This window comes from Emys orbicularis, chromosome 14 (genome assembly GCF_028017835.1).
Source record: "Emys orbicularis isolate rEmyOrb1 chromosome 14, rEmyOrb1.hap1, whole genome shotgun sequence".
In the NCBI taxonomy this organism is placed as follows: domain Eukaryota; kingdom Metazoa; phylum Chordata; order Testudines; family Emydidae; genus Emys; species Emys orbicularis.
In genome coordinates, this window is record NC_088696.1 from 2,746,458 (window position 1) to 2,773,003 (window position 26,546).

At 43.4% G+C, this 26,546-nt stretch overlaps 1 protein-coding gene across 3 annotated transcripts in view; it reads right to left on the minus strand.

The window, feature by feature from the left end:
• Nucleotides 1-2,356: 2,356 nt before the first annotated feature.
• The window catches only part of NFAT5 (nuclear factor of activated T cells 5), a 131,299-nt gene continuing 107,109 nt past the window's right edge, over nt 2,357-26,546 (minus strand). For 2 of the 3 annotated variants that reach the window (XM_065416491.1, XM_065416492.1), the window contains 4 exons: nt 24,559-24,636; nt 14,409-14,557; nt 9,981-12,402; nt 2,357-2,595 (listed from right to left, as the gene is read on the minus strand). In XM_065416491.1, coding sequence (XP_065272563.1) covers nt 2,357-2,595; nt 9,981-12,402; nt 14,409-14,557; nt 24,559-24,636 — 2,888 coding nt within the window. Of the gene's footprint in view, nt 2,596-9,980; nt 12,403-14,408; nt 14,558-24,558; nt 24,658-26,546 lie in introns of all 3 variants that reach the window. The other variant, XM_065416490.1, reaches the window with a different exon arrangement.

The following is a 26,546-nucleotide window of genomic DNA, read 5'->3' on the forward strand; positions in this document are numbered from 1 at the left end:
GTACAGACAGAAAGCTGTTAATCACACCCTCAGATGGGAAGCACCCACATCTCTCTGGCTGCTCCTAGAGTTGTAGCAGATTTTCTGATTGTATATTATATATATCACCACCACCTGCTGCTGCGATTAACACACCCTTGCAATGGTCCTTCAGCTCTACTGTAACAACTGCAATTCCTTCACGGACTGACAGCTATGCCATGAATCACAGCACGAGTTAGGGCACATGATGGTTCTGCTTCACAAGCTTTCCGACTCAACAGAGGGGTTGTGAAGGAGAAAGGGAAGAAAAGAAAAAGTAAACATGATAACGTGTTATTTTCTAACAATAATAGCTGAGCAGTCATGCTTTGAATTAAAACAGCAGCCCACTGACTAATGGGGCCTAGGAATGTGGTAACCATCCAGTTCCACCCCCTGTAACACAAAGCACAGCTTTTCAGCCATTATTGGCTTCAGGAGTCTCAAATGCTATCATTATAGCCTCAATTGCTAGACACTGCAGTAGGCAGCATATGTGCTCTTTAGAAAAGAGAGTGAAGTCTACACATTTGCTTGAGTATAAGCCATTCTTTAACAGAACAGTTCAGCTCCATAAACCCTAATCCAGAGCCACAAGGTCTGAGGGGATCTTGGAAATCATCTTTTCCTTCACAGAATTTCTGAAATTAAAAACAAAACAGAGTTAGGCATAACTAGTGAAGTCTCATCTTTCATGTATCTCCTTCATTTGAAAGCACTTTACAAACTACAGAAACAAATCTACACCCAGTGCCAAAATGCTGCCATCTTTGGGGCAGAATATGATAACTATTTTCCAGTTTACAACATCATTACAGAACAGTTTAGCTCAGAAAGTGAAGAGCACAGCACCCAATTGAAACTTGAGGGGTTTTTGGGAGACAGAACATCATTACGTAAGGTGGATATAGTCAGGGGCTGTGGCTATACCTGGATTGAAGAGCCCATATATACTCAATGCTCATGCATGCTCAGAGCTTTACCTCTGATGGGGGGGAAAAGGCACCTTCCAGCAACAGACACTTCCTAGCTCCATGCTGTTGTATTGGCTCAGTTCTAACAATGATTCAGCAAGTGGTGCCTTTTCAATAAACACCACTTCCTGCAACACCTTGCTCTCACGCAAACTACTTCAGCACTATGGGAAGGGCTTGAAGACTACAGACTGGGGTGAGCAAACTTTCTGGCCCGAGGGCCACATTGGGGTTGCAAAACTGCATGGAGGGCCGGGCAGGGAAGGCTGTGCCTCCCCAAACAGCCTGGCCCCCGCCCCCTATCCACCCCCTCCCACTTCCCGCCCCCTGACTGCCCCCCTCAGAACCTCCGACCCATCCAACCCACCCTGCCCCTTGTCCCCTAACTGCCCCCTCCCGGGACCCCTTGCCCCTAAGGGCCCCCCAGGACCCCATCCCCTATCCAACCCCCCTGCTCCCAGTCCCGACTGCCCCGACCCCATCCACACCCCCACCCCCTGACAGGACCCCCAGGACCCCACACCTATCCAACCCCCCTGTTCCCCGTCCCCTGACCCCTATCCACACCCTCACCCCCTGACAAGCCCCCTGGGACTCCCATGCTTATCCAACCCCCCCCCATTCCCTGTCCCCTGACTGCCCCCCAGGACCCCTCACCCCTTATCCAACCACCCGGCCTTGGCCCTCTTACCATGCCGCTTAGAGCAGCATGTCTGGCAGCCGCGCCACCCGGCCAGAGCTAGACACGCTGCCGCTCTGCTCAGCAGCGCGCAGTTCTGCCGCCCAGAGTGCTGGCTACGGGGGAGGGAGGACAGCAGGGGAGGGGCCAGGGGCTAGCCTCCCTGGCTGGGAGCTCAAGGGCCGGGCAGGACAGTCCCATGGGCCAGATGTGGCCTGCGGGCCGTAGTTTGCCCACCTCTGCTATAGACTGAAGTGGAGTCTAATGCATCCACAATAAACCCAAAGTTTTAACTAAAGCCAGATTTGGTGACAGTTCTCAGAGATGCCAGGTCAAGCTGAAAGTGACCCACTCACCTTACCTTTGCCATTAGAATTATTAGACTGCAATGCTACGTGACAGAACAACGAATAGCAATTCAAGAACAAAACCCAAACTTGATCAATTATTTTCTACAGATTCTGATCTCTTGATGAACAGCAATACTCCCTACTCTGGACTACTAGAAATTATACACTTGCTTCAGGGGCATAGAGATATATTAACTGATTTCTGCATGCACTGTGACTTCATTGCAAAGTCATCATCTGTTAAAACAAGAGGCTCTTTGGTATATATAAAAATTTACTAAATATCATTGCAAGAAGACCCACAGACCCAAATTCACTACTTACTTGGCCAATTAAAATGAGCCAGCCATGTTGTTCCCCTGGTTTTGTAATGACACAAGCAAGTCATCAATTTTCTCTATACACTGATTGGTTGTCATAGATGAAGGTAGAGAAGAATTCTCAGATATCTGCTGGGACAGAAGCGTTGTCACTGCAGGTTGCCCCTCACTCTGTGGCTGACCTGGCTGACTTATAGTCATCAGCTGATCTGGCAATGCAGATGGTCCAGAGGTTAACAGCTGGCCACAGTCTGTTAAGAAAGAAATGAACATAAATACAATAAATGATTATGATAATCCCTAGCTCTTATCTAGCACTTTTCACCAGTAGATCTCAAAGTGCTTTACAAAGGTCAGTATTGTTATGCCCCCTTGCTTCTGGTAGTACATCCAATGACCCTGTCTCCTAGAACTGGAAGGGACCTTGAAAGATCGAGTCCAGCCCCCTGCCTTCACTAGCAGGACCAAATACTGATTTTGCCCCAGATCCTTAAGTGGCCCCCTCAAGGATTGAACTCACAACCCTGGGTTTAGCAGGCCAATGCTCAAACCACTGAGCTATCCCTCCCCCCAACTGCAGACGAACTGCCAAACTTAATCCATGCAAGCCACAGAACTACTTCAACACAGCATGCATTCAGAGGGAACAGTAGATATGAATAAAGTATTATGATCTCCAGAGATCCAGTTAAATGAATACATGGGTGGCCCCCACATGGTTCAACAACTCAGGGATTAGAGGTAATGGGTAGCGGTTCTGGATTGTTATCGGATTTAGTGCTCGGAAACTGACAAAGGCAGAGGATGCTGTCCTTCTTTACGAAAAGGACTGAGGCACCGGCTGGTGAAGTTGACTTGCGGATGAACTCCCAGGCCAGGTTTTCTTTCAGCGCAGCCAGTTCAGGCTCTGACATTGCATATATTCATCCAAATGGAATCTTCACCCGACTGCAGTTCTATGAGACAATCACAGTCCTGATGTGGGGGGAGGCTTTCTGCATTCTTCTACTCAAAGACATCAGCATAGTCACAGTACTTGGGGGAGCTCCATAGTTCTTTCAGTAGGCATTTCAATGTGAGCGATTAAACCTACTTGGGCCTGGCTGCAACACTTACTGGTCCCTGGCTAAGCCTTTGACAGAATTCTGATGGGAAAGTGACCTTCTATTCTTGCCAGCAAATGAGGGGGATCATTAAGGGTTAGCCAGGAGATGCCAAGGATCAGGGGGAAATGCAGGGAATGGATCACACCAAATTGTATTATTTCTCTGTGCCCCTGAATAAAGATCTCCAGGGGGACAGTCTTCTCCACAACTGGACCTGAAGACATCTGGGAGCCATCAATAGTTTCAGTCATGTCTGGCATGAACTTCTGTTGTTGTAGTTGCATCCATAAAATTGTCCGCTGGTCTTGAATTGATGAGGGCCTGTTGGAAAGGAATCTGGATTGACAGCTCAATAGGCACCTGCAAATGGGAAGCCCCTGGATGGCGCTCGGGATCTCTCTCAGAGAGGACTAGAGTTCAGGGAAATTCTCTTCTCTCAAGGACCAGGCCGATTCCCCCCATCTGTGCTTGGACTGGCTTGTTTCCCCAAGTTGCATCGTGTTTGTACTGGGAAGGCCGAGATCGCGTGACCAGGTTTGCCGCAGTAGGAGCACAGGTGGAGCTGATGGCACTGTTCTTTTTTCTCATGAGTGAGCTGCTGACAAGCTGTATCAGCTTGTATAGGTTCACCAGGTGATACAGAAGATGAGGTCATGGTATGCGGGTAGAGGGACTACAGGGAACTTCTTTTCTCCTCCCTTCAGTCTCGCAGCCGATAGTCTATGCAGATGGCAAGATTCATAAGGGCATCTAGGCCCGTAGGCATCTCTACACAAGCCAGTTAGTCTTGGATTTCTTTCTGTAAGCACCACCAGAACTGGTAGAGCTGTGCTGCTTCATTCCAGTCTGTATCCGCTGTGAGGTGGCAGAAGTGTGCCCTTGGCTGCTCGAGCTCAGCAAGGGTCAAAGTTGATTGATATTGATTGGAGAAAGGCATTGCAGTTCAACAGCACCGGCTATGGCCTTTCAGCAGGGGAGGCCAGTCTAATGCGTCTCCTGTAGGCAGGCTGATTACCAAGGCCACCTTGGACTAGTCAGAGGCATAGCTATTGGGACACATCAGAAACAGAAGGTGGTACTGGTTCATGAAGCCCTTGAACCACTGGCGGCTCTCGACGAACCATTCAGGCAAGGATATTGCAGGCCCCTGTTCAGGGCAAGGCACTGCAAGTGGTGGTCGCAGCATGGCATTCTTGAAACTGAGCTGCCTCACTTGCTTCTGCAGCCACTACTTCTCCCTGATGAGCTGCACGACTTGGGCCTGCAGTACTTGATGCATCCAGTGACTGTGGTGGTGCTGCTGGGCCATACTTCTCGCACTGGGCTCAGTCCCATAGCATTATTGTGGTCCAAATAAGCTGTCACAGCCAGGTTGTGGGTAGCCAGACCAGGTGGTCAGAGCCGGAGTCCACACTCATGAGACAGGAGTCGAGAGTCAGCTTAGTCAGGATACCGGGAGGTCAGAAGCAGGAGACAAAGTTGAGATCAGGACCCCGAGTTGGGAACCAGAGTCAGGCTGGGTCATAATACCAGGAGTCACAGCCAGGAGACAAACTGGAGATCAGAACCACATATCAGATGCCACGAGTCATGCTGGGTCAGGATGCCAGAAACTCAAATCGGGGCAGCAGGAAGCACAAGGCACACAGTCCAGAACAGGGAGAAGCCTAGTTGTTCAGACAGCTTCCTGTTCCTGCTGCTGGCTTAAGTAGGGCCAGTGGGACAATCAGCTGCTCTGAGACTCCACTAATAGGACCTCAGGAGTAGAGCCTCAAACTGGGACTGGTCTTCATGGCAAGCAGTTGTCAGGCTGTCAGCAGGCTGCCAGGTGGAGGGTTGGAGAATGGCTGCTCCTCCAAACCCAGGTTCAAGATCCATGCGTCATGACAACTACACCCTGAATGCCTAGTTTTGGAAGTGGACTATATGGCAATTTAAGACTATGTCACGTTACTATAGGGTATCAGGAAGATATCTGTACAGTGCTTTGAAGAAATAAAAATGCTTTAAAATGGGGTAAGGTGCATTTCTCTCGGTATATGTACTAAAAGGAGTTCAATTCACCCTTAAACACAGTTAGAATTGCTTTATATTGAACATGGACTGGAATTAAATGCAGCTGGAGATTTATCATGACTGGCAAGAAACTTTAGAATAGACATTAACTGAGTTGATCACTCCTTGCTAGGTAAAATAGGAACAAACGTGTTGAAGCACTGGTATAAACTTTTGCAGAAATTCATCTTCATAGATTGGCTTCATTCTGAATTCTCTGAAGTTTCTGTCGCATTTAGATAATATCTCTAGAGATTAAGCAAATATAGAGTAATTCAAGCAATACAGAACTGCATATGGCTGTAAAATAAAAGTTATGTACATCTCATCAATCAGGTATTGACATATTTTTGAATATGATCTTATGTAGGTGTATTCCCATGAATTTCATTCACCCATGTTAAAACTATAACTTGCCCTGCTTACACTAGGACTATAAAATGCTAGCTATCATTTGTTTAGAAAAAAAATTCCTAACATGGACAAGTGTAACTCATTTCTCCAGTTTAAATAAGACAATCAGCGATTGCTGAAGGATTTTAATTGGTTATTTTATTATGGAAAAAGAGAATAGAATTAAAAAAAATATAACAGAAATAGCATAGTGGCCAATCCTGTTCCTGCTAACGAAATCAGTGGGGAAACTCACAGCAGGATCAGCACTATCCAGGTTCTCAGCAAAACACAGTACTTTTCCCTGAGAGGTATTCATTTTAATTTCACAAACTGCTTTAGAGAAAAGCATACTGCAGAGCAATTAAACACTTAATATATATTAGTTGGTATTTGCGTGTGTGTGTGTGTGTGTGTGTGTGTGTGTGCGCGTGTGTGTGTGTGTGTGTGTGTGTTTTTATATATTTATTTATTTATTAAGGTAACACTAAGTAACTGAGAGGAAGCCTGAAGAAACACTGAAGACTGCATGGTGGGAAATTTATGTTAGCAAATACCAGCTAACACAAGTATAACTTACCATGACTAGGCTACATGCAGAACTAGATGTGTGTTGTTTAAATACATCAGTTGTGCCATTTATCCACTGTTTCAAGTTAATTAAATGCACTACATTGAATACATTCCCTAGCAATCATCCCAATTAAAAAGGTATGCCATTTCTCAGGGAGGCGATTAAGTGGATCCTACTATACTGGCAGCTACATAGGGTTCTATAAAGGCTAGTCTACACTGGCAACGTTAAAGCGCTGCGTGTGGTCGTGGCGTAGCGCTGGCTCTAAAGAACTCACCTCCATGAGGGGTGTGGCTCCCAGCACTGGTGCACTGTCTGCACTGGTGCTTTACAGCGCTGAAACTTGCTGCGCTCAGTGGGGTGTTTTTTCACACCAGTGCCAGTGTACACAAGGCCTAAGATTCAATCTATTCTAGAGCATTAAATATAATTCAGTGCACAAGAGTTACATTCCTATAATGAATCTATCAGAATTTTTTTATTTAGATGCAGTACTCAAGTTCTAGTAATTTTCTTCCAACTAATGAATAATCTTATTAAAAATGTAACAGGTCTAAACAAAGAGTCCAGAACTCTTGTCACTCATTCATCTATCTGTATACTTCACTCTCAGGGCCTCCCATCATCAATCCTTTTGGTACTATTTAGCTTACAGTTCCAGACTGTTTAATAATCTTTCTAAATTTGCCATGAAGACTCAACTCTGCTCAAAGCAATCTAACATAAAGAAATTTGATCACGAAGAAAAAATTGTCATCTACCAAGTAAGCAAAGAAAGAGGTACAACACATAATTTGTTTCTCATTTACTCAAAAACCCTAGGAAACTGCTCAGAAAGCCAGCTGGTCTATACCACTAAAAATGACAGTTAAAGCCGTTACTTGGTACCTAGCCAGAAAGCCCCCTCTCCACCACCAGGATGATATTGCTATAGCTGTAATGCATTTTGTTGTATAGCATGAAATGAGTAGTGATTTCAGCTCAGACTGATACACATATCCATACCACAACAGCAAAGATATCACTTCACACTGTCACATCTGGCAATCTGGGCATAAGACGTGTTCAGGACCACATTAGTAGGGCTCCTTGTGGCACCTTAGAGACTAACAAATTTATTTGGGCATAAGCTTTTGTGGGCTATAACCCACTTCATCAGATGCATGGAGTGAACACTACAGAAACACTAACCCAGGAACCTATCCTTGCAACAAACCCCGTTGCCAACTCTGTCTGCATATCTATTCAAGGGACACCATCATAGGACCTAACCACATCAGCCACACCATCAGGGGCTCGTTCACCTGCACATCTACCAATGTGATATATGCCATCATGTGCCAGCAATGCCCCTCTGCCATGTACATTGGCCAAACCAGACAGTCTCTAGGCAAAAGAATAAATGGACACAAATCAGACATCAAGAATTGTAACATTCAAAAACCAGTAGGAGAGCACTTCAATCTCCTTGGACACTCAATAACAGACTTAAAAGTGGCCATTCTTCGACAAAAAAAACTTCAAAAACAGACTTCAATGAGAAACTGCAGAACTGGAATTAATTTGCAAACTTGACACCATCAAATTAGGTCTGAATAAAGACTGGGAGTGGCTGGGTCACTACAAAAAATAATTTCCCCTCTGTTGATACTCACACCTTGTCAACAGTTGGGAATGGTCACATCCACCCTAACTGAATTGGCCTAGTTAGCACTGACCCCCCACTTGGTAAGGCAACTCCCATCTTTTCATGTGCTGTATATTTATACATGCTTAGTATATTTTTCACTCTGTGCATCTGATGAAGTGGGTTTTAGCCCACGAAAGCTTATGCCCAAATAAATTGGTTAGTCTCTAAGGTGCCACAAGGACTCCTGGTTGTTTTTGCAGATACAGACTAACATGGCTACCCCTCTGAAATTAGTAGGGCTGTTGTCAATCACAGCAATCAAGACCTCAAAAGGATAAACAGCATAACACATATCAGCGAGGGTATCATAGGTAAGAACCAATATTTAAAAAGCTAACTCTATATAGGAAAATCAAACATCTGTCTCCGTTTACACTTAACTTTAAGATTCTTATCATTATCCCTCCTATGCCCTGAATGAGGCAAGCTTATTTTTGTATATACCTAATACAGCCATACTTCTCTCTCAGAACGAATTTTGGCACTAGTCAGAATAACTAGTTTTCCATGCGTTTGGAAACATCCTATTTATTCTTCTAATTTCTTTACTTTTAATAGTAAGTGTTCAAAAAGTGGAAGTAAAGGGACTGGCGCACACGAGGAGTGAAAAACGTTGACTATCCCATTGAGGTAAAATCTGAAGACTAATTATTTTTGTAACGGAGTGAGAGAGAAGAAGAAAATACTTCAAACTTCAAGGTGAAAATTCAGAATAGTTAAAGGAACATTCAAACCTAACTGACAGATCTCAGAAAGTAGTCATCAATGGGGAATCATCTCTGAATAGGGCTGTTTCTAGGGGGGTTCCATAGGGATAGGTACTTAGAATCATAGAATATCAGGGTTGGAAGGGACCTCAGGAGGTCATCTAGTCCAACCCCCTGCTCAAAGCAGGACCAATCCCCAGACAGATTTTTGCCCCAGATCCTTAAATGGCCCCCTTAAGGATTGAACTCACAACCCTGGGTTTAGCAGGCCAATGCTAAACCACTGAGCTATCCCTCCCCCCAATGTTATTAACTCAATGCTATTCAACATGAACTCCTAGTGCGATGCTGTGGCCAAAAGGGCTAATTAATTTGCTGGCTGTATAAACAGGGGAGTAATAAGTAGGAATAGAGGAGTCATTTTTACCTCTGTACATGGCATTGGCAAAATTGATATCTGAATACTGGGGACAATTCTGGTGTCTACATTTTTAAAAGGACATTGAAAAATTGGAGAGAGCACAGAAAAGCACCACAAAAATAATTTGATGGTTTGTTTAGCTTATTAAAAAGAAGATTGAGAGATAACTTGATTAGAGTATACAAGTACCTTCACAGGGAGAAAATATGGGGTACTAACGAGCTCTTTATTTTTAAAAACAACTTCACTGACTTTTTGAAACACGTCCTTTTATTACCTCTATATAAGTATTAAGCATGAATTAACTATTTAGAACAGATCCTCTTCTATGAAGTCTAACTCTGAGCACTGATTTCACATTTTCCTTTCCACCCCCATGGTTTCATAGATAATCTTTAGTATTTTGGGATAAATGGTGTATATCCAACAGAAATGCAACTGTATTGGCTTATACACACGTAAACTTTTTGCACGTTCCACTGAAGGTGACAGAAGTTTCTCAAAAGGCATGGGTGTAATTTACTTATTTCCTGCCTTTAATGACTAACACTTTCAAGGAAAGGACTGTAAACATTACCACTTACCACTTTACACCTCTACAGAGCTGTACAAACACAATTAATTTTGTAGCCTCCAAAGTAGCTGTTTTTCAAAACCGTAATATTAGAATTGAGGGTTTTTAACACTTACTATTTTGAATCCCAAATAGGAATATTCCTGAAGTCTGTTGAGATGAAGCAGGAGAATTCTGCAGCTGGTTGATAGCACTTCCTGTTGGATTGTGAAACAAAGAAGATGGTTGCTGTGCAGGAGAAGCAGCTCCTTGAATACCTGTCATATTGCTCGGAGAAGAGTAGATGGGAGGCTGCTGCAGCTCTTGCTGGCTCATGCTAGTCTGCAAGGCAGACATGGAAGCTGAAGAGATGAAGAGGGTGACTTGCTGCTCTTGAGAACCTGGTGATCCTTGAACCAACTGAATCTGGGGTGAGTTATGAAACATGGTGGGCTGCTGTGTCTCTGTCTGGCTGGACCCAGGATTCTGAAGTGGAGTCACTGTTTGACCCTGGAACTGCATGGGCTGTTGATCTTGATTCATTGGCGCCATATTGGATTGTGCATGAAAAAGAGATTGGTTCTGCTGCTCCTGATTAGTGATTGGATTTTGATTTGGGTTGAAAATCATAGTCTGCTTCTGAGAAGCAATTGTACTCGTATTTTGGGTACTGAACATCATGTTCTGCTGCTGTTGCTGCTGTTCTTGGGATGGAGGGCTACTCTGAATAGCAACCATTGAATGTTGAGGCTGGAAGATAGCCCCTTGTTGGTTCTGGGGCATTGTACTAGACTGGAGGGAGCCTAGTGATACTTGTGTCTGAAACAAACCCTGCTGAGTGGGCTGAGCTTGGGGTTGATCTTGGGGAATCATAGGGTTCTGAATGTGGGGTATCTGTGCCTGCTGCTGGAAAGAAGTTTGCTGCTCAGTGTTTGTGGCTGTCTGAAGTGGAGAAATGGAATTCTGTGTTGTAAAGAATGACATCTGTTCTTCTTGAGTTACGGGGTTGTTCATTGAATTCTGGGAAAGGAACATGTTGGCTGATTGCTGGTCTTGAGGTACAGAAGAGCTCTGCAATACACCCATGGTGTTCTGGGAGTGGAACATTGGAGTCTGCAATTGGTCTGAAGAAGAGGAAGTGGTCTGATTGTGGACAATGGAATTTGGACTACGAAAAATAGACCCTTGTGTTTCCTGGGATATATTTTGAGCATCACCAATGGGATTCTGAGAGTGAAAAAGTTGAGCTTGTGAATGTGGGGATTGCTGCATGAAACTTCCTGACTGAATAGACATAATTTCCCCACCTTGCTGGAACAGTCCACCTCCCTGCTGTTGAGTTCCACCTGCCTGAACGGCCATCATGTTTTCCGTAGATGAAAAAAGGTTAACTTGAGGCTGACTTTCCCCACTGTGTTGCATCTGAACCATGGTCTGAAACACATTGTTTTGCATCTGTTTATTCTGTCCTGAAGCTTCTTCTCCATCTGCAGAACTCGATGTCTGAAACATGGTAGAGCCATTGGTCGAGACTTGCTGCTGAGCAGTAGTAGTTGTTTCATTTCCAGAAACACCAGAAGATGAGGAGAATAACTCACATTGCATCTGCATGTCTTCGCTTGTTGATAGCCCACTTAGCAAGTGGGAAGCTTGCTGGTAAACAGGGGACTGCTGGAGGTTTCCATTTCCTGAAGCTGCTGAGGAGAATAGATCAGATTGCATCTGTGTTGCAGCCTGGCACATACTTTGCTGCATTCCAATCACCATTGCTGCAGAAGTCTCCATTGCCTGCTGCTGCTGCTGATTGGACAATGAGCTCTCAGGCTGTGGATGGACATTTTCAGCTCTTCCAGACAAAAGATTCTCTTGCCTGGAATGGACTGCTGTCTCTGATGAGGAAAATATCCCAGGATTTACACTGTTTTGGATTTGACTAACTTGCTGAAAAATGTCTGCGCTGAGTTGCTCTTGAACATCCTCACTACTATCTGACCCAGAAAACAAAACAGAAGATAACTGCTGTTCAGCTTCTAAGACTTGCTGGACCAAATCAACATTTCCACTGCTTCCACTGGCAGTGCTGGTTGGAAAATTGCCAGCTTGCAGTTGCTGTATAGTGTTCTGTAACTGACTCACACTGTTTGCTGGTGAGAAAATACTTGATGAAATCTGTTGCTGTAGTGTCTGTGCTGGTTCTGATAGTGTTGACTGTTGTTGCTGCGAAGCCTCAGTTAACTGTGACAAAGTAACTACAGTGCTGTCTGATTGTAACACCTCTCTGGGTTGGGACTCTCTCGTCTGGAACTGTGCAGCTTGCTGCAATAGTGCATCACTATTCTGCAGTTGGCTGGGAGCAGAGACAGGAAAGCTACCAGGCTGTGAAATGTCCTGTGTTTGGATAGTAGTCAGAGTCTCTGCATTATACATTTTAGGCTGTATCTGCTGCTGTTTTTCACTCTCAGAAGGTAAATGAGAAGCAGCAGTTGAAAAGGTTCCATTTCCTGATATGCTGGACATATTTTCTAATGTTTGTTGAGTTGGTCCAACCACGTTTGTAGCCTGGTGGGAAAAAAAAAGCAGTACACATTAAGAAGTATGTAGGATTACTCAGGTCATGCTTAGAAACCTTCACTGATGTCTTAGGATACGGTTATAGTTAATAAGATGACTTGCACTGCCACAAGAGATCAGTCAAATACTGCAGCTGATTTTAAAAGGGGATTCAACATTTTAACCAATATTTGTTGTTATGATGCTAAAATAAGGACGATCAAACCTTCTGTTTCACTGCATAAACTGATGCTGACTGGGACCAGGAAGGAATTTTCACTCATGTACTCTGCAGAATTGGCTAGATATATTAAGTGGGGGTTTATTCACTTTTCTCTGAAGTATCAGATAGTGGACTATTGTAGACAAAACACTGGACTTCATGGACCAGTAGTGTGATCCAGTACAGCAAGCAAGGTTTATGTGCATCACTGTGGGAAACTCCTATTTGTGAAGCTATAAGCCAGATGTAGGATAAAATAACTTGCTCAGTTTTTGTTTTTGAGCCATTAACAGTAAAAGCTGATAGGCTAATTCAGTATGGGAAACTGGTTTGCAACCCTTAACTTTTAAGCTGATTTTTGTTCTGACGGGGGGGGGGGGGGGGGGGGGCATGTTTTAGAATCCAGATAGTTTTTCCTTTGTGGGAGGTAGTCTAAATTCTTAGCAGGAAGTGGTAGCATTCATTTCATAGACACATAGGTCAACAGTTTCAAACTTGGGTGCAAAAAGTTTAAAGAATTGCATATTTAGGCAACTGTGTAAAAGTTGACCTGATTTTCATAGCTGATGAGCACTTCACAACTCACCTGGGTTTCAGTGGGAATAGTGGATATTTAGCATCTTTGAAAATCTAGTCACTTTTATAAAGTTGCCTAAAAGTGGAATTGAGTGCCTAAGTTGTATGAACATTTTGGGTTTGTTTAGGTCATTTAATAAATAGTTGCAATGTAGAATGGCTTGCAGTATTTTCTTTTTCTCAAGTCTCCATGAAGTCATAGGTTTGCATGTATGTTTGTCCTGGCTTTATCCTGACTGTTCCTTGTTTCACTGACTGTGCTGCAAAGAAATAAAACTGTTCTTTATTTGTTGTGCTGCTGTACAACAGAGAAGCAGCCATACAATGGTGATACTACTAATGTTTTCCAGCTATTCTCCAGCTTTGTGTTATACCAACACATTTCCTGCAGCAGTGCTTCCCTTCCTCAGCTGTTTTCCTTATCTTTTACTTACTTTGTCTTGGTTACAGTGCAGGTCTCATTTGGATATGTTGTCCAGCTATGAGACACAAAAGCTGATACTCAGACCTTACAAATGAACCTGCCTGCACGTAGTTGGAGAATGGAGATTACTCTAGGAGGAAAATTTCCACTGTCCTAGAAAAGAATCAAAAGGCATCCCAAACAAAACATCCTAAATAAACCACTAGTAAGGGCTACCCGACTTTTTTCTTAAGTGATAAACTGATAACTATCTCCCTTTACAGGCACATGTACTGGCACTAGGTTACAATTTTTTCCTTTACTCTGCCTGGTTTCTCATGTTTTCCCATCTGTAGGATTTTTTCTCCCCCCACTCTGTATATTTATTGCTTTTTTCCTTTTTGCTCCTCCTCATTCTCCCAAGTCAACAGAAAAGGCTGCTGCTCAGGGCAGGTCACTATTAGTAGCTTTCTGGAGGTTGGCTGTGTTTGATTTTATGGCTGAACACAGTGCAACAGGAGAACAGAGACTTTGGGCCAGCAAGCTACTAATAGAACTTGTACACCTGTGCTGCTCCACAGTCTGTTTCATTGAGGACAAGTGTAGGAGTCAGAGTGCTGTTGATGACTTTTAAGGGAATCACTCACTGCTTTATGTGCATGTCTGGATTACAGGTTTGACTGGATTTGGGCTATGAAGTTTTCACCACTCTCCTATTTCTCTCCTCTGCTACACGCTACCATGAAATAGTCGGACATGCTGTCATGCCCGAAGCTTGGATAATCAGCATAGTGGGCTCACAATTTAGCTTACCTTGAAGATAGTGGGAGATCTTTTTTCGGCTGTAACTTCCATTGGAGCCACATCTTCATTCTTAATCACACTGGTCGGCATAAGTGGAGTTATCAAGGCACTAGGAAGAATATTTACTTTATCCAGGTTACAGCCAGTGGCTGCCACTGCTGCAAAACACAAAGAGTTGATAAAATGTTATCCTGCATTATAGCCTCTAACAATCATGGCTCAATGTATTGACTCCTTAGTGGCAGACTACTAGGGAGATGGTGGCTCTTTTCCAGTGCAGTTTTGCTGGGATGCCATAAACTTTCCTCCTCACAAGAGACGGCTAAAAGGAGAGAGATCACTATAAAAATCAGAAACCTTGAAACAATCTTGGAATACACATTAAACCCCATAAATCAAACAACTGTAGTGTCAGATAAACAGGATTTTAAACAAACAGCAATGCTATACTTTTGCATTTCACGCAAGAGTACATTTCTAGACCAGCATACCCATACTTAAATTGTCTAAATTACAAACTTCTAGGGTCAAGAAATGATTTTCCAGATTGAAATAACTTAACTGTATTGCATTTGAGATCGCAATATGAAACAATCCGGTTTCAGGATATGTTTGCACAATGGCAAGTTCACAAAGCAGTTTGGTTAAGTCTTCATTGGGGTGAAACACTGTAAAACAAAAATCTTGACCTGATCTGTATGTCAGCTTTATGATGCAGTATGTAAGTAAGATCTAACTTTGTCCTCTAAATGTTTCTAAACTTGGAGGGCAGGCTTCTTGAGGAATTAATTTTTTTCAATCCTAAATCCTTTCTAATCTAATTGCAAATTGTGCCTAACACCAACTGATGTTTTGGATGTGAATAAAAGGGAATTACTTAATTTCAAAAGTTTGCTGAAACTGCAAGTCTCAGACCAAGAAGTAAAATATGAAGCCTGAATTCAATGAAGTGCTAATCTTTTTATCAAAGGGCTGTTATCTTTTGCATTTCTTATCATCCCAGACCCAAAATCAAGGCTATGAAACAATTTTCCTATTTGTAATGTACACACAGCATAACGTGATACTGACTATGAACAGCCTTCTGCAAAGTGCCCTGGACAATGCTTTCATGTCCTACTCCATGTTCCTAGTACACTTACTCTGCAAGAGATCAGAGGTTCTCTCCCAAAAGAACATTTTGTATTTTGAATAATAAATCCTCAGCCATTAGTTGAACATAGTGTATAAATAGCCAAATAGGCTCTCCTCCTCTTTCCATCCACTCAGTTTTGGAATGTCTCCGGAAACTTAAACCACAGGATTTACATATTGGCCAGTTAGCAGGGAATACGGTTTAAGTGAGACAAGAGTTTCAAAACATTATTTCCATTCTAGAATAGCTATGTGTTTTGGCCAATTTGATATATAGATAGTTATCTTTAAATGCTAAATGCTATTTGTTATCAGAATTTCTTTATGCTCTAAAGGCAGGATTTAGAAACTGTGTTATCTTTTAACTTTAGTCTCATTGTGCTTCTCAGGAACAATGAAAAGTTCTTAATGCATTTTTGAAGAAGTGGCAGATAAACAACCATGTTAGTACAAAGCTAATTCTAAATCCCAATGATATATGGGTTAAACACAAACAATGGTGTGTTCGTTCACAATCAAAGGTATATTTCTTAAACTTTTCAACAAAATTTGGCTGGGAGAATGAAACCCAACAGAAGAAATTGGGAGCACTTTGAAAAAGTAGTAAAATATCACAATATTTATTTATGCTTAGCTCCAGTATTTCTTTAAATTTGTACTTTCTCAACCAATACTGCACTATTTAGGTAGTTATGTAGCACAGTCAGCACAGTATCTGGAGACTGATACCATCACCAACAATTTCAGAATAAATGTAGTATTATAGAGGCAATGTCAGATATAGAGCAGTTCTTTAGCCAGAGTCCCAAACTTTGTGGGTCCACACACATGAACACCCTTTCCAAGTTTTAAAGGGTGCCCTGAGATTAAACTCTAGTTAGCTGGACTTCTGCACAGCACTGACATGGGCCAGAACTCCAGCATTCTTTCACAACGTTCAAACTGTGGATTTGATGTGGTTTTTCTTTTTCAATAAATGGAAAGGTTAACTTTGGAATGGAAAGAATCCCATGAGTAACGTGCATAAATATCCGTGAGAAATAGTAAAGCCTTCAGTGATGAGCATGGCAAAGCCTGGCAGCTAGTTATGTAACAGTATGTGTAAAGCTCAGTGGATTTGTCCCACTCCATTTGGCAGGGATGCCACTTACAGAGAACAATAACTGCAAAGATTAGTAGCAAGTAAGAGGATTTAAATAGCCAGGACACATAACAAAGGGGAGAGAGAAGGGTATAAATAAAAACAGGAATGGAATCATGGGCTCAGTGAATTGACACATTCAAGACATTAATGGGCATTTGGATTTATGAGAGAGTTTTTCTCTAAGGTCCTTTGCATTGAGAGCTCAAAAAAGATACTTTGCATAAGTAGTGGGTTAAACATTCTTCCTCGGTTAAATCATTAACAACCTCAGTAGAAGAAAGTATGATGTTGTTACTTTTTATAATATAAATACACATTGCATAGGTTTGCTGTACACAGATTATAGAACTTCAGAGCCTTTGCCCCTTCCTGCCCTAAAACAAAAGTTTACCCAGCCCATCTACGGTACCAAGCTTGCGCATGTAGCCATAATGAATATGTCCGTACTAGGACTTTTTGCATTGTTCGTATCGCAATGGTGGAAGTGTTAGTTTAAACTGGGTGCAGGTGTTTTTTCCACTATGTCATCACCCTTCTCAATGTAGGGTGACAATGACAGCACCCCATCTACACAAACAATTCGACAACCATTTGTACCATTCCCTGTGACTGATGTGCAATGCATTCTGGGGTGATCCAGTCTGAATGTGCCTAGATGCAGACAACAGCTCTGCACTTCAGAGAATAATCCTGAGTTGGAAGTGGATTTTCGTGTCTATAAGCCAGTAACCCCAGAAAGGGGTTAACAGACTACGTTGGGGACAGTGCCAAACTACAACTGCTTAAGCTGTCAACTAAATTCAGGAAGGACTCAAAGGAAAAAGTAGCTTCAATCCAGGGCTACTCAAACTACAGAAAATGCATCCCTTCCTCAGGGCTGGAAGAACCTGAATAGCTAGGGCCTGAGACAGCCAAACAGAGGAAATTTGATTGCTGATAGGAAAGACCTGGGCAAGTGAGTCAAGTGCTTTTGTAGAGCCCCTGGAGAGGTGAAGTGTGTGTGTGGGAGGGGGGGGGGGCGGGGCGGGGGTTGGATTTTTCTGTTTATTTCTCATGCCTTAGACAGCTGTGTGTTATTTAGGGATGGCCCAGCTTATGAAGTAGTTTTGCAACAGAAACTGATCCCAGTTCACATCAGACACAATGAACTAATCCCCCTCTACTCCCTCCCCCCCCGAGGGAGGGACCTTTTTACTTGTCATTTTCAGAAAGGACCTAGAACAAGTATTAAGCTTTTGGTTAACTGCTCATCCCATGTGGCATTCCATTTTTGGGGAGCTGTAGGTCAGTGTTCCCTCTAATTTCTCCTACGCATATGCGGAATGAATTTTGTTATGTGCACCAATATGGAGATGATGTGTGACACATCACCTCCATATTAGTGCACATAACAAAATTCATGTGGCGGGGGTGGGGCCAAGGGTTTGGAGTGTGGGAGGGGGCTCAGGGCTGGGGCAGAGGGTTAGGGTGTGGGGGTGTCAGGACTCCGGCTGGGGGTGCGGGCTCTGGGGTGGGGCCAGGGACTCAGACTCATAGACTTTAAGGTCAGAAGGGACCATTATGATCATCTAGTCTGACCTCCCGCATGATGCAGGCCACAAAAGCCGACCCACCCACTCCCGGAATAATTCTCTCCCTTGGCTTAGCTGTTGAAGTCCCCAAATCATGATTTAAAGACTTCAAGTCGCAGAGAATCCTCCAGCAAGCGACCCCTGCCCCATGCTGCGGAGGAAGGCGAAAAACCTCCAGGGCCTCTGCCAATCTACCCTGGAGGAAAATTCCTTCCCGACCCCAAATATGGCGATCAGCAGAACCCCGAGCATGCGGGCAAGATTCTCCAGCCAGACCCACATTGACCATTGATACTAATTACCAGCGATGGCATGTTATTGACTTATTGACTAAAATCATGTTATCCCATCAAACCTCCCCTCCGTAAACTTATCAAGCTTAATCTTAAAGCCAGAGAGGTCTTTCGCCCTCACCGTTTCCCTCGGAAGGCTGTTCCAGAACTTCACCCCTCTGACAGTTAGAAACCGTCGTCTAATTTCAAGCCTAAACTTCCCGACGGCCAGTTTATATCCATTTGCTCTCGTGTCCACATTAGTACTAAGCTGAAATAATTCCTCTCCCTCCCTGGTATTTATCCCTCTGATATATTTAAAGAGAGCAATCATATCCCCCCTCAGCCTCCTTTTGGTTAGGCTAAACAAACCGAGCTCCTCGAGTCTCCTTTCATACGACAGGTTTTCCATTCCTCGGATCATCCTAGTGGCCCTTCTCTGTACCCGTTCCAGTTTGAGTTCATCCTTTTTAAACATGGGAGACCAGAACTGCACACAGTACTCCAAATGAGGTCTCACCAGTGCCTTGTATAACGGAAGCAGCACCTCCTTATCCCTACTAGAAATACCTCGCCTAATGCATCCCAAGATCGCATTAGCTTTTTTCACGGCCACGTCACATTGCCGACTCATAGTCATCCTGCGATCAACCAGGACTCCGAGGTCCTTCTCCTCCTCCGTTACTTCCAACCGATGCGTCCCCAGCTTATAACTAAAATTCTTGTTAGTCATCCCTAAATGCATCACCTTACACTTCTCACTATTAAATTTCATCCTATTACTATTACCCCAGTTTACAAGGTCATCCAAGTCTCCCTGCAGGATATCCCGATCCTTCTCCGAATTGGCAATACCTCCCAACTTTGTGTCATCCGCAAACTTTATCAGCCCACTTCTACATTTGGTTCCGAGGTCAGTAATAAATACATTAAATAAAATCGGACCCAAAACCGAACCTTGAGGAACTCCACTGGTCACCTCCCTCCAACCTGACAGTTCACCTTTCAGTACGACCCGCTGCAGTCTCCCCTTTAACCAGTTCTTTATCCACCTCTGGATTTTCATATCGATCCCCATCTTTTCCAATTTAACCAATAATTCCTCATGCGGTACCGTATCAAACGCTTTACTGAAATCGAGGTATATTAGATCCACCGCATTTCCTTTATCTAAAAAATCTGTTACTTTCTCAAAGAAGGAGATCAGGTTGGTTTGGCACGATCTGCCTTTCGTAAAACCATGTTGTAATTTGTCCCAATTGCCATTGACCTCAAGGTCCTTAACTACTTTCTCCTTCAAAATTTTTTCCAAGACCTTGCATATTACAGATGTTAAACTAATAGGCCTGTAGTTACCCGGGTCACTTTTTTTCCCCTTCTTGAAAATAGGAACCACATTAGCTATTCTCCAGTCCAACGGTACCACCCCTGAGTTTACAGATTCATTAAAAATTATCGCTAACAGGCTTGCAATTTCTCGCGCCAGTTCCTTTAATATTCTCGGATGAAGATCATCCGGTCCGCCCGATTTAGGGAGGAGGGGTTTGGGGTGCAGGCTGCCCCGGGGTTACAGCGGGGAGAGAGGACCACCCCTAGCTCTCTCTCCCCACAGCAGCACCTGGGCTTGGGGGGGAGAGGCGCCTCTCCCCGCCACGGCAGCTCCGGGGCTGTGGCTGTGGGATAGGCGCCTCTCCCCTGGCTGCAGCTGGGGCGCCTCTCCCTCTGGCCACTGCAGGTCCGGGGCTTGGTTGTGGCTGGGGAAGGGGTGCCTCTCCCCTCAGTCGCGACACGTCTGGGGCTGGGCTGGGCTGGGACCGAGGGAGGGGCACCTCTCCCCTCGATTGCGGCAGGTCTGGGCCAGGGCTGGGGTGCCTCTCCCCCCGGTTGTGGCAGGTCTGGGCCGGAGCTGAGTTGGGGCGGGCGCCTCTCCCCCCGGCTACAGCAAATCTGGGGCTGGGCTGGGTTGGGGCCAGGGTGCCTCTCCCCCCAGCTACAGCAAGTCTGGGGCTGGGTTGGGGCCAGGGTGCCTCTCCCCCTGGCTACAGCAGTTCCGGGACTGGGCTGGGGCTGGCAGGGAGAGGCGCCTCTCCCTGCCACAGCAGATCCAGGGCTGGGAGAGAGGCATCTCCCCCTGTCGCAGCCCTGAGCGCGTGCGCAGCGCTTAATAGGTTGCTGCGCAACCACACAGCTTAGAGGGGACTTAGATGTAGGTGATGAATTAGATTTTTTTTTTTTTTTTGGCTCCTCTCTTTCTTGTGGAGAAAGAAGAAAAAAAACATGCAATCATAGAAACGTAGGACTGGAAGGGACCTTAGTAGATCATCTAGTCCAGTCGCCTGCACTGAGGCATGACTAAGTATTTTCTAGACCATTCCTAACAGGTGTTTGTCTAACCTATTCTTAAAAACCTCTAATGACAGTGATTTCCCAACCTCCCTAGTTAGGAAGTATTTCCTAATGTCTAACCTAAATCTCCCTTGCTGCAATTTAAGACCATTATTTCTTGTCCTGTCCTCAGTGGTTAAGGAGAACAATTTATCACCCTTCTCTTTATAACAACCTTTTACATACTTGAAAACTATCATCATGTCCCCACTCAGTCTTCTCTTCTCCAGACTAAACAAACCCAATTTTTTCAATCTTTCCTTGTAGGTCATGTTTTCTAGACCTTTAGTCATTTTTGTTGCTCTCCTCTGGACTTTCTCCAATCTGTCCACATCTTTCCTGAAGTGTGTTGCCCAGAACTGGACACAGTTCTCCAGTTGAAGCCTTATCAGTGCTGAGTAGAGCAGAAGAATTACTTTGTGTCTTGCTTACAACACTGCTGCTAATACATCCTAGAATAATGTTTGCTTTTTTTTTTTTTGGCAACAGCATTACATTGTTGACTCATATTTAGTTTATGATCAACAGTAACCCCCGGATCCTTTTCTGTAGTCCTCCTTCCTAAGTAGGCATTTCCCATTTGTGCAACTGATTATTCCTTCCTAAGTACTCTGCATTTGTTATTGGATTTCATCCTAATTCAGACCATTTCTCCAGTTTGTCAAGTTCATTTTGAATTCTACTCCAGTCCTTCAAAGCACTTGCAACCCTCCCAGCTTGGTATCACCAGTGAACTTTATCTGTGTCATTATCCAAATCATTATGAAGATACCGAATAGCACCAGACTCATGACAGAGCCCTGCGGGACCCCACTCACTATGCCCTTCTAGCTTGATAGTGAACCACTGACAACTACTCTCAGAGTACGCTTTTCCAACCAGTTGTGCGCTCATCTTAGAGTAGGGTTCATCAAGGCTGCATTTCTCTACATTGTTTATGAGAAGGTAAGACAGTAACAAAAGCCTCACTAAAGTTAAGATATGACATCTACTACTTCCCCTTCAACAACAAAGCTTGTTACCCTGTCAAAGAAGGATATTAGGTTGGTTTGACATGATTTGTTCTTGACAAATCCATGTTGACTGTTACTTACTACCTTATTTTCTTCTAGGTGCTTATAAAAAGATTGTTTGATTATCTGCTACATTATCTTTCCGTGTACTGAATTTAAGCTGCCTGGTCTATAATTTCCTGGGTTGTCCTTATTCCCCTTTTTATAGATATATACAATATTTGTCTCTTTTCCAGTCTGCTGGGATCTCTCCTGTCCTCCAGGCGTTCTCAAAAATAATCACTAATGGCTCCGAGATCTCTTCGACCAGTTCCTTAAGTATTCTAGGATATATTTAATCAGGCCATGTCAACTTGAAGACACTTAACTTATCTAAGGACAGGTCGATACTAGAAGTGCTACATTGGCACAACTGCAGCAGGTCTAGTGAAGATACTCTATGTGGATGGGAGAGCACTCTCCCGTTGGTATAATTACTCTACCTCCATGAGAGTCAGAAGCTATGTCAGCGGAAGAGTGTCTTCCGGCGACATAGCGCCAGTGTGGACAGCGTTTAGGTCTCTGTAATTCGCACTGCTCAGAGGGGTGGCTTTTTAAGCAATAGTGTAGACTGCCCTAAATAATTCTTAATTCGTTCTGTTCCAATTTTAACCTGAGGCCCTATCCCAGTTACACTGATGTTCACTATGTTAGTCATCCTATCATTGCTAACTTTTTTGGCAAAAACTGAAACCAAAAAAGCATTTAACACTTCGGCCATTGCTGTGTTTTCTGTTATTGTCTTTCTCTCCTCACTGAGTAATGGGCCCACCATGTCCTTGGTCTTCCTCTTGCTTCTCATATATTTGTGAAATATTTTCTTAGTACTCTTTACGCTCCTAACTATTTTAATCTAATTTTTGCCTTGACCTTTCTAATTTTGTTACTACATGCTTGTGTTGCTTTTTTGTATTCATCCTTCCTAATTTGACCTAGTTTCCACTTTTTGCATGACTCTGAGTTTCAGTGTTGTTGATGATCTCCTGGTTAAGCCAGGGTGGTCTCTTGCCATAATTATTATCTCTCCGACGCAGTGGGATAGTTTGCTCTTGTGCCCTTAATAGTGTCTTTTTTAAAAACTGCCAACTCTCCTGAACTCTTTTTTCCCCTTAGAATTGCTTCTCATGGGATCTTACCTACCAATGCTCTGAGTTTGCTAAAGTCGCCTTCTCTATGTCCATTGTCTGTATTCTGTTTTCCTTCCTACTATTCCTTAGAATCATGAACTCGACCATTTCATGATCATTTTCAGCCAAGCTGCTTTCCACTTTCAAATTTTCAACCAGATCCTGTTTGTCATAAAGGTTCTTCAAAGTCTTTCCCTACATTTTCCCTGCAAGGTTAAACCTCATTACATATTGTTCTGTCCTTGCTGATTGGTCAAAAAAGTGCATTTGGTTTCTAGTCACATCAACTGCCAAGGCCCAAATGTAAAACTACTAACTTTAAATATCAGCTTTGTGATTTTAACCTGGAGCTATGGATTCCTATCAAACTTGTGATCACATTGTTTAATCTGCTCTCCTTTCAAACTGTCTTCATCAGAGCAGGTTACGGAAATTTCCATTAACCGTGGCACACTAGTTTTAACAAATGAATAGAAATGTCCCCCTCCTTTACTATGTTCCAATACATACAATTTAAATACACCTCCCACTTCAAAACCGGATAATTTTGCACTTGTATCTCATGAGCCAAGTGATGCAAATGTCCTGATTAAGCAGCATTAATCACACAACAGACACTGGAGGGAATGAGTGAAGAATATTAGAAATACACCTCTACCTCGATATAACGCGACCCGATATAACACAAATTCGGATATAACGCAGTAAAGCAGTGCTCCGGGGGAGGGGAGGGGGGGAGGTGAAGAGAAGGGGCCAGGGCTGCGCACTCCGGTGGATCAAAGCAAGTTCAATATAACGCAGTTTCACCTATAACACGGTAAGATTTTTTGGCTCCCGAGGACAGCGTTATATCGAGGTAGAGGTGTAGTAAGTATTCTCAACTTCCCCAGTGAAACCAGATATAAAAGCTCTGCTAGGCAGCTACAGAACAGCCCCCACTCTACTTACAATACGGTCACAATGTAACTTCAACCCCTCTTAAGGTAATATCCAAAGCTAGAATGTTAAGAGGGGGTTGATGCTAAACTTAGTTCTTCTTAGTCTTTTAAATTTTATCTTGCATAAATTAATTCTCTTATATTTTCTAAATTCCTTGTAATAATTCCCATGTTAAGTGTGTAAGTGACAGAAACTTCATTTTCTCTCATCCTCATCCCTTGGAAGCATATTAAAGAAAGAGTGGAACATAGGGCAGTATACAGGAAGAGTCCAGATGGATTTTTTAAAACTTCTGAATGGTTTTTGCTCTATACTAATCCATGTTTATTTATATATATATAAAAGCACTGTAGTTGCAAGGTGAAGTCTTCAAAGTCAGAAAAGAAAAAGAAAAGTTATATGCATAGAATCTAATGATATGATCACAAACTATTTCTATGGGACCCCTAGCTCCTTCAGTGTACAATCTGGACAGGAATGATGGAGGAAGTTACAGCTCACTCATTAACAACATTGATAAGAATCAATTTAGTACCTTTTATAGCCTCTTCAAAAGAACAAGGCTGTGCTGGGCTGGAGATTTCTTTCTTCACATTAACATTCAGAGTACCAGCTGTTGAGACAAAAGACATTGCTGAATCTCAAGTATGTTGAAAGCATTCTCACAAGAAATGGCTACTTACCTTACAGTAACTGTGGGTCTTCAAGAGGTTTTACCCATATATATTCCACTTTTGGTGTGCATGTGCCCAATGGACTTGAGTTCAGATTCTTTTGGCCATTAATGTCCATTGCGGGCCATACTGGCACCCTGAGTTTCTTACTGCCTCTAATGGAGGGCATAAAGGGCAGGCTACCCCAACCACCTCTCCATTTCTTCACCAATATAGAAACTATATCTTTTCCGTCTCCTTGGTAGCACGGAAAGAGGGCAGGTTGTGGAATAGATATGGACAACACATCTCAAAGAGCCAAAGCTACTGTAAGTAAATAATTGTTTCTTCTTCAAGAGCTTGTCCATATATATATATATATATATATATATATATATATATATATATATATATATATATATATATATATATATATATATATATATATATATATATATATATATATATATATATATATATTTTCCCACTGTTGGAGACTCAATCAATGACCTAGATGACAGGAGGTGGGTGCCAGCAATCTACCTAAAAAAAATATTCCAAGAAAGCCCTACCAAAATAAGCATCAGATTTTGACGCTTCCACTGTGTAGTTATGCTTGGTAAACATATGCATTTAACACCACGTAGCTACCCTACATGTCTCTCTAATTCTTCTCTACCCCTATCCTGATTGTGCTTCACACTCCCCCTCACCAGATCTCTCTCTCTCTCTCAAAGACCAGGTGCCCTCTTTTAAAGGTCAGCTGAGGTTAGTGGACCAGTCACAAGTGCACTGGCCCTGCTCTCACTTAAAGGGTCAATGGCACTCTGACATACCCTCAGAAGGCTTTTCAAAAAAATGTTGCAACTGTATGGTGTGAAAAATGTGAAATACACATGAACTGATGATCAGAAAGTTGAGATGCATACTAGGATCTGTCCATCTCTGAGATATCACATCTGGCTGGGGAGGCAATTGCACTGGAGGTTGGATGGAGATATTCTTCTGGTTTGAGAACCAGAATTGCCTCAGCCATGCCTGAACTACCATGACTATTCTGGCTGAATCCTGCCTGAGCTTCATGAAAACTCTTGGGATCAATAGAATTGGAAGGTAAGTGTACATCAGTCCTGGGGATCAGGGGATCAGAAATGCATCAGACAGGGATGCCAGACTTGGTCCTCCTCTGGAGCAGAGCTTTTGACACTTTTGTTTTCTTTGGTGGCAAAGAGGTCTATGACTGGATGACCCCACTTGAGTGGCCTTCACTGCCCATTTGTGGTCACTTGCAAATAGTCTGCTGAGATCTGCCAGCACATTCTGTAATCCTGGTAAGTATTTCTGTCAGACTCATATAGAAATTCCATAGGCATACACATTCATGACAAAGAATCTGCTCCCCCTTGTTTGTTTATATAAAACATTATTGAAGTGTTGTCTGTCAGGAATTGACTTATTCAACCTTTTAGAACTCAGAGGAAAATCGTGCAGGCCCGATGAATGGCCCTTAGCTACAAGGTATTTATGTGAAGCCAGGCTTCTTGAAGAGTCCATATGCCCCATGTCTGAGGATTGTCCAAGTGGACTTCCCACCCCAATGTGAAGGCATCTGTCACCAATGTCTTTGATGGCAATTGTGGAGAGGACACTTGCAAACTTTGAGAGTCTTTCCACCAGCTTAATGACAAGTGGTGCCGGCCACTTCCGAGAGCGGTGCGGGGCCCACAGCGCCACGGGGGGCAATCCTGCGGGCCGGATCCAAAGCCCTGAGGGGCAGGATCTGGCCCATAGTTTGCCCACCCCTAGTCTAGACAATATTCAGTCCTGCCGTGAGTGCAGGAGACAGTCCTACGATTCTATGTGTACAGGC